Raw genomic sequence first — 9,138 nt, forward strand, 5'->3', positions numbered from 1 at the left:
AGTGGTTTACCATCATGATGATGAGTGCGCTGACGTAGCTGTGCTTCATGATGAACAAGCCGAACACAACCAGTCCACTGGGGCCAGGAGGGGTGGGACCAGTCTCTGTATCACTCATAGACACCTCACTCCTCTCCTTCTCTTCCTCACTCATCTCTTTCAACTCCTCTGACTCTGAGAGAGGAGAAACAGCTGGAGGAAGGAGTTTAGAAGAGTTTCTATTCCATATAATTGGCATATTTGAAAACTGTGCCCTGTCAGTTTCTACACTAGTGAGGGATATTTATTCAATATCAGTTTACTACCATTTATTCATGACTGGGTAAGATCAAAATATTCAGGTAGATATAAATAATACGCTAACACTTTATTTGGATAGTCCATCTGTAGATTCTCTACAGACTATCAGTAACATTTCAACTATTTACTAATCCTAACCCTAGCTCAAACCCTAACCTTAACCTTTAATCTAACCCTAAACTTAACCCTTACCCTTATTCTAAACCTAACCGTAACCCTAACCGTAACATTAGCAAGCAGGTGCTTATCAACAGATAAGCATTCCGGACTATCCAAATAAAATGTGACCAAAACAATGTGACCATCTACCTTGTGAGGGTGCCAAGTCTATTCCTTCATATTGTGGTGGAGGGTAGTAGTTTGTATATCCTGCCGCTGGCGCTCCCATCAGTGACCCCATCTCCTGTCCTCTCAGGTCATGCCATGATCTGCTCATCAGTAAAACCATTGGCTGCAGAGAAAAAATAGTTTACTATGAATTTTGTCTTTGAAGATAAGTGATGCACATCAAATTTACAGTGTCTAACCAGACATTTAAAGTCTCTTTAAAGTAGTTATAACAACAACAACAATTTGGGGTACATTGGGAGAGCAGAAAGTAGTTAATGTACCTCCTCGTCTGGCATGTACGCTTCATCATCCGTACTGGTCAGTAGCTGTGACAGACAAAGAAAGACAACTGCTCAAGAAATCTGTAAAATCATGTTGGTAACACTACAAGAGGCTAGATTGGGAAATGTAGAATGTTTTAACACCTCCAATCTGTCTCCTGAGATGAATAAGACCTTGGAGAAGCTGGGGGGATCCTCAAGGGATTCTACTGGACTCTCAGACTTCTCCAGAGTATCCTGGCAGAAATACACAGACAGCACCATGAAATGACTGACACACAATGAACACGTCCAGTAAAGCATAAACCAGCAACTTAAACCCCATTTGTCTTTCATTAACAACTCATTGGCTGCATATGAAATGGCACCCTATACACTATATAGAGCCCTAGCCATATAGTGGTGAACTATTTTTTTTCACCTTTATTCAACCAGGTAGGCAAGTTGAGAACAAGTTCTCATTTACAATTGCAACCTGGCCAAGATAAAGCAAAGCAGTTTAACACATACAACAACACAGAGTTACACATGGAGTAAAACAAACATTCAGTCAATAATACAGTAGACAAATAAGTCTATATACAATGTGAGCAAATGAGGTTCGATAAGGGGGGTAAAGGCAACAAAAAGGCCATGGTGGCAAAGTAAATACAATATACTGCAGCAAGTAAAACACTGGAATGGTAGATTTGCAGTGGAAGAATGTGCAAAGTAGAGATAGAAATAATGGGGTGCAAAGGAGCAAAATAAATAAATAAATACAGTAGGGGGAGAGGTAGTTTGGGCTAAATTATAGATGGGCTATGTACAGTTGCAGTAATCTGTGAGCTGCTCTGACAGCTGGTGCTTAAAGCTAGTGAAGGAGATAAGTGTTTCCAGTTTCAGAGATTTTTGTAGTTCGTTCCAGTCATTGGCAGGAGAGAACTGGATGGGTAGGCGGCCAAAGGAAGAATTGGTTTTGGAGGTGACCAGAGAGATATACCTGCTGGAGTGCATGCTACAGGTGGGTGCTGCTATTGTGACCAGCGAGCTGAGATAAGGGGGACTTTACCTAGCAGGGTTTTGTAGATGACCTGGAGCCAGTGGGTTTGGTGATGAGTATGAAGTGAGGGCCAGCCAACGGGAGCGTACAGGTCGCAGTGGTGGGTAGTATATGGGGCTTTGGTGACAAAACAGATGGCACTGTGATAGACTGCATCTAATTTTTTTGAGTAGGGTATTGGAGGCTATTTTGTAAATGACATCGCCGAAGTCGAGGATCAGTACGATGGTCAGTTTTACGAGGGTATGTTTGGCAGCATGAATGAAGGATGCTTTGTTGCGAAATAGGAAGCCAATTCTAGATTTAACTTTGGATTTGAGATGTTTGATGTGAGTCTGGAAAGAGAGTTTACAGTCTAACCAGATACCTAGGTATTTGTAGTTGTCCACGTATTCTGCATAGGGAATAGGGTGCCATTTCGGACACAATCAATAACATAGGCCTCTTAGTTGCATTGGTGCCCCAGTCTTAGTTAAAGTACCTCCTCCTCCTCAGTGATGTTGACCCACTTGTGCAGCAGAGCCACCAGTGTGTAATAAAGGAGCAGCAGCACCATGGGGTTGGTGAAGACAGGCCAGCTGATGTCTGGCTGCAGACCCAGACTATATGGCTCAGTCTCATTGGTTTGGATGACCGCTGTTATACCAAACAGCCTGAACAAAATCAGAGAGAGATGCACCAGATCAGTTAACAAACAATATTCACAGTGGATAGATGGCATGTATCAGTTTATGAAATTGAACAGGGATTTGTGTATGTCTGTATCCCGTGTAGTAGAGTGTGTCATTATTTTCTATTTCGACAATATGAATAAATACAATACGTTTTTCAGTGGCTGGGTTTCAGCCCGCAAACCAATATGGTAAAAAGGACTGTGTGTATCTGTATAGTCAGTGTCCAGCCAGTATCCTGTGATGCTACATCCTGGTCCCGTGGCCCTACCTGGCATAGATGTCCTGTGGGGGTAGGATCTGTTGGGCCAGGGGCAGCTGGTACAGATAGAGGCTCAACAGGTGACCGGCGCTGAATATAGCCATCATCACACAGAGGGTACCGAAGAGCAGCAAGCTGAGGGAGTGGAGAAACACCCACCACCACACCAGGCCCAGGAACGTCCCAAAATACACCACTGAGGTCAGGGAGGGCAGAGCGATGCCTGGTACATGGGGATAAGCACCAGTCAAGGGGAGAAAGGAGAAGATTATGGTAGTGTGGGGGAGCAGATAGTAAATGAGTTGCCTTAATTTGGCTGGGCTATACAGCGGAGAAGGCTGAGCCAGTGCAAGACTCTGAGTCTGGCTCGCAAGAATAGTACATAAGAGTCCAAAGTGACTTCTTTGAATGCAATGAATTAGATTACAATCCACAGCAAGGAAAGGAAAGCCTTTTGAGATGTACCTGCCAGCCCTAGTAGTATGGTGACCACTACTTTCCCTGCTGTGTTCATGATGGCGGACAGCAAGAGGCGCAGTCCAAGGGAAAATGCCATGAACTTCTGGACAAACTGAGGAAGGGCTGCCGGCACCGCTATGCTTTCATCTGAGCTGTCATAAGACGAGCCGTCTGTGACTTCACTGCCAACCTCAGACTCTGAGTCGGACATCTCCACATCCTGCTTGTCAAAAGAGCACTAGTTTGACAGACATAACAACATTTTACTTTGTAACAGATTCCATCTAAAGGAGTTCCATGTTCAAACCATTGGAGAAGAAGTGTTGAAATACTGCATTAGAAAGTGATGCGCCTCACCTTCAAATTCTTTACAACATATTGGAATGTATGATGTACATTTCTAACACTCTCATTTAAAACAATAATGGTTCAACTTCTGTGTACTGTGAATTGAACAAAAGAGGCAGGTGAAATTGGCCATGTGCATACCTCAGGATCAGAGGGTGCGATACAGTTCTGGTTAAGTTGGGGCGTGGGGCGCAGCAGCTTCCTGATCAGGCGCAGTATGAAGAGCGCTGACAGGAAGAGCCCCAGATCAGGGGCTAAGAGACGCACAATGTTCCCTGCATCCACCAAACTGAACCTGGGGACACAACACACAACAAGTGATTAACAACACCCACATTAGAAAAAACACCAAAGTCAGTTTTTGAAAAGTAAAGAAAATGTTGCCCTACCGTACAATGCCCAGATGGTAGAGAATATTCTCCCAATATTCGTTCTCTGTTGACAACAAATAGAAATCAAGTCTCGTCTTATCAGCAAAATTTCAAAACAAACATCCACCCTCATAAATGTTTTCTTGAATGAGTAAGTTCATTATACTCTCTGTGTATGAAAACGCTAAAACAAACATCTGTCTCTCTTTTGGTTGCTGTCCAGCAGCATCTCAGAGTATTTGTTGTTAGTAACTCAGTGAGCCGATAGAGGCTGGTGTTATCTTACCATACTGAGGCACATAGGCAAAAGTGATCTGCATGAAACACTGGAGAGCCAGAAATGTCACGCTGGTCGAACAGATGAGCAGCAGGAACTTCCCTGTTTTTCCTTCAGAAATAGAAGACCAGAGACACAGATTATTGGGGGGAGAATAGAATAGAATGGAAACTTTACTTTCAATTTTTGTGAGAAATAATGTCTTTCTTCCTATTCCCTACTCCTCCAAGACACATACAAGGTATTCAGATCAGCCAGTCGGTATTCTGTTAGGGGGTATTCATCCATAGGGGGGTCACAGGCAGGTAGCCTAGTGGTTAGAGCATTGGACTCATAACCGTAAGGTTGCAAGATCAAATCCCCGAGCTGACAAGGCTCAAATCTGTCATTCTGCCCCTAAACAAGGCAGTTAACCTGCTGTCATTGAAAGTAAGAATTTGTTCTTAACTAACTTGCCTGGTTAAATAAAAAACAAATGACAAAATTAAACTACATGTAATTAGGCTGTTACTTTTAATGGCCTTTTTTACTCAATTTTCCCCCATCTTAATGGCTGAGGCTAGTGGTCTACTGTGGGAATGCAGATACTATAGGTCTCTGTACTTACAGATACACAGTGAGCTGTGTTTACTAAACGAGGATGGTCACATTCGGTCACAGGATGCCTAACAGCAGTATTTAAACCACTGAGTCATTCTGTGACTTTCTGTGATTGATAGTTTAATAAAGTAGGCTTCATGGTTCTGGATTCCCCTGAACAGCAGAACAAATTCAATCAAAAAAAAATAACAGTTGTACATAACAAAGACATTTGGTTTCAGTTTAATTGTGTGTGTACATTGAATAGATACAGAATCTATGAAGACAAAGATGTATAAAGCTCTTTGAAATTTCTATGTCTTTTCTTTATATTAAGGGGGTGTTCTTGAAATGTTAAAATATTCAACACCAACAAAAGCCAACCATTTCCTTTGTAGGCAATAACCGAACAGAATAGAGCAGTAAGACATCAGTGGCATATTAACAGAGGCTGACCCCTATAATTAAGAGAGAAGAGTGAAAACAAGGCCTGGTGGAATGGTGCAGCATTAGCTGAGCCAGCAAATGGGCTTCCGATGCCCGGGTTTTTACTAAAAGCTTTGTTTCATTTCTGCTCTACTAAGTGAAGGCCGGTCAATTCTGCTTCAGTATGATGTGTTTAATCTCTGCACCCCACCCCTGACCACTCAACCCAGGGGTGGTGTCATATTAGCAAGAAAAAGATTGAAAAATGATCAACAAAGCTTTTAAAGAGAAAAAGTCTAACAGTCCCGCATGCAACCATCTCGCAAACGCTGACACCACAACATTTCATGTAATTAGTAGGTTATACATTATAGATCAGGCCATACTGGCTACATCCCTTTACAAAGTACACGGCCAATATTTAAATTCATCAACTGTATTGATAAACATACAATAGAATGCACACACGTTTGTATGTTGGTCAATATGAGTTGAGGAATCACACAAACTTGCACACACAACACACACACACACACACACACACACACACACACACACACACACACACACACACACACACACACACACACACACACACACACACACACACACACACACACACACACACACACACACACACACTGCAACACTCTTAGAAAAAAAGGGTTCCAAAAGGGTTCTTTGTGGAGGGATAGGGTTCTACCTAGAACTGTTTTTATCTGAAGAACCCTTTTTGGAAGACAAGGGTTCTTTCTAAGGCAAAGAGTCCTACCTAGAACCTTTAACATCCTACGATGATTGTTTGGAAGGCAATAATTATTTTTTGAAAGGAAAGAAGGGTTCTTTGGAAGGCAAGAAAGGTTCTACATGGCGCCATATTTCCCAGCATGCTCTATTGTGGGTTATTTTCAGAATTGTTTGTTTTAATATCTGTGTTTTTGCATGTACATTGATTGGTTGATACATTTTATGATACACAAAGATAAATAACCTTTTTTAAACTAATCCAATCTGTTAGTACTTATTACACACAACTTATTATGCCGTTACTGGGATTGTAGTTCTAGTTTAGATGATTGAGGTAGTCTCAGTATTCAATCTTCCCTACCCTAGCAATCATTCTGAATGCAGGTTGTGGATGATAAAAATGTTAATTTGTTGGATATCCTAACTCTGGCTAGAATCCAGTAGGAATTACACATCTATTTGCAAGCCAACATAATGTGACTTCCAAGCCAGATGTGTTAAGGTATAAGCAGGCCCTCAAATAAAGGCATTTTGATATATCTAATTATTGTTCTAAAGAATGTTATTTTAAAGGCTAATGAGGCTGGTGGAACCATTCATAGACGGTTCTAGGAAGAACCCTCCAAAGATAAAAACGGTTATCGGTAGAACCCTACATAGATGGTTCTAGTAAGAATCTTTAGATTATAAAATGGTTCTTGGTAGAACCTTTCATAGAGGGATCCAGGCAGAACCTTATACAGAGGGTTCTATGAGAACCCTACATAGAGGGTTCTAGGTAGGAACCTTTGCAAAGGGTTCTACCTAGCACCAAAAAGGGTTCCCCAATGTGGACAAACCGAAGAACCCTATGAGTGTAATTTAACACTCTTCTGGAAATAATAGACAGGCAGCCCAATAAACATGAACATTAAAATGATTTGTCTCCCAAGGGCCACATTGATCAAACATGGTGTTTGTTTAGCAAACATTAAAACATATAGAGGACCCTGTAGCATAGAACAAAAGACAGTGTAACTTGGAATAAAATGTGCCTTATTGTTTATAGTCTAGAACTTGAGGTGCCATTTCAGACCCAGTGGTGTTCCTCTGAGGTCTTACCTTGCATGGAGGTGAGAGAGGGGTTTGGCAGCAGGGGAAGGGTGAGCAGGAAAAGGAAATACACCACAGACAGACCATTGTACCGGAAGGATGACGCTATGGAGAGATAACAAAGATTTTACATGGATGTTTATTTGTATGTACAATATAATATGTAGGTATATACTGTAATTTTTGTCTTGGGTGCTGTATTTTATGTGATTGTTCATTATGTTGAGTCCATCTTACGGAAAATCCAAATAAGCACAGTTGAAACAGAAACCCATAATTAATCAACAGCTGCTAGAAATAAACAGCCTACTGTTTCATCCATCAAAGAGAAAAGGCATTGGTAATAGAATGCTCTGATCCATTGCACCTACTAGTACAAAATGCATACGTGTTGGACTGAACAAAGCCCCATCACACAGTTAACAAGTAGCTAGCTAAAAAACAATGCTGCTTACTAGTCACACCACATTTTATTTTATTGTTGTTTGTTTATTGTCTTCAACCAACAATGCCAATGAAATGGACAACAAAATCATGGATCCTAGTTTGAACTTAAAACTTTTAATAATACAAAACACAAAGTTTAATTTAATTAGTATTATATTTCTTTCTTATTGAAATTACTTGGAATCTTGATTTTCTTTACTTGATGGTGAGGTAGAAAATACACTTTAAGAAAGTACAATTAACATGGAAAATGTGTCTTAAAAGTGAAAGTCAAAAGTTTCCCTGTTTGTTTATTTTTCCTTTCTTATACAACAGCTAAATACATCATAAAATGATCTACAATAATATTTTGGTCAGAGTTGATTTTGTATCCTTGATATAACATTATGAGAGGCATGGCCAGTTGTCAACATGCTCCTTTGGAATACTCAGAAATGATGTCATTTGAGGGCAAAGTGAAAATGCCACAATCTGAAAAGTTCAAAGTTATCTGATTTTAGTGCACAATTACACACATCTCTGAACTCACATGTTCAATATTGTACTGTTGAGAACAGAACAATACAATAAACATACTATTCAACAACTCAAACATTTTATTTCCCATTACAGTTTTATGGCACAATTTACTCAATGACTACATGCTCACATTATTACAATGTTTCTGTGTCCACTCAAAGAATTACCATCGGGGGAAACAAGAAATAATGGCTTAATCTGCGCATTCCCCCAGACAACATGTCTCACATACATTGTGCTTTTTGTAAAGTATCCAAAATGGTGTTTCTAACAGTATTCTTTAAGCACTTTATCAAAGCAAAATCTCTCAATTGAACTGGAAAAACCACTGCTATGACATAAATAACTAACAAGTCCACCATCCTGCTGTATTATTACCTAACACTTGAATTCTTAACTTACATTCTTCCAAACCCAACTTACCTGCAAGCAGAAGAAGAGGTAGTACTAAATTATAGAGTATCCCCACCACAATATCCCCCGCCATGTCTCCTTAGCATGTGAGAGACACCCAGCTCTCTGATCAGACTACTCTCTAGGTTGCCTGTGGCTGTAGGTAACTCCCGTCCTCTGACACATTTCCCTACTGCAGACACACTGGCTTGAACAGTAGAATCCCAGACCTCAGCACACAGACAGACAGGACTGGAAAGACCAGGCACAGTGATACATTGGAAGAATGATCCCACTCAGTGGTCCTGATTTAGAGGAGCTTCAGTCAAAATGAAAGGAAATTCCAAGACAAAAGGAGCAAGAACTAAATGGTGTTTCGTTGGTTTTAGATGCAGATGTGTGAATCCCTTCCTCAGTCTCATTTTGACCCCCTCTTTCTCCATCTCTCTCTCTCTCTCTGAGTATTCATTAGGCAGAGCAAAATCATACACTTAGTCATAGATGTGGCTAGACTATTTCACTTTGTGGCCATTTGTTGGTGTTGTCAATTACTGTTACAGAGACCAAGCTATACAATACAAAATAAAATATGGG

General features: G+C 40.7%; 1 protein-coding gene across 1 annotated transcript in view; it reads right to left on the reverse strand.

Moving 5' to 3' along the window:
* Nucleotides 1–8,638, reverse strand: part of LOC124046852 (piezo-type mechanosensitive ion channel component 2-like) — a 35,860-nt gene extending 27,222 nt beyond the window's left edge. Inside the window, exons 1-12 of the mRNA XM_046367643.1 lie at nucleotides 8,575–8,638; nucleotides 7,195–7,290; nucleotides 4,351–4,452; nucleotides 4,083–4,128; nucleotides 3,835–3,988; nucleotides 3,352–3,583; nucleotides 2,896–3,109; nucleotides 2,435–2,606; nucleotides 1,086–1,148; nucleotides 912–956; nucleotides 610–751; nucleotides 11–174 (exon numbers count right to left, since the gene is read on the reverse strand). Of these exons, the coding sequence (XP_046223599.1) occupies nucleotides 11–174; nucleotides 610–751; nucleotides 912–956; nucleotides 1,086–1,148; nucleotides 2,435–2,606; nucleotides 2,896–3,109; nucleotides 3,352–3,583; nucleotides 3,835–3,988; nucleotides 4,083–4,128; nucleotides 4,351–4,452; nucleotides 7,195–7,290; nucleotides 8,575–8,638 (1,494 nt within the window). The remainder of the gene's footprint in view (nucleotides 1–10; nucleotides 175–609; nucleotides 752–911; nucleotides 957–1,085; nucleotides 1,149–2,434; nucleotides 2,607–2,895; nucleotides 3,110–3,351; nucleotides 3,584–3,834; nucleotides 3,989–4,082; nucleotides 4,129–4,350; nucleotides 4,453–7,194; nucleotides 7,291–8,574) is intronic.
* Nucleotides 8,639–9,138: the final 500 nt, after the last annotated feature.

This window comes from Oncorhynchus gorbuscha, linkage group LG10 (genome assembly GCF_021184085.1).
Source record: "Oncorhynchus gorbuscha isolate QuinsamMale2020 ecotype Even-year linkage group LG10, OgorEven_v1.0, whole genome shotgun sequence".
NCBI classification, from domain to species: Eukaryota; Metazoa; Chordata; class Actinopteri; order Salmoniformes; family Salmonidae; genus Oncorhynchus; species Oncorhynchus gorbuscha.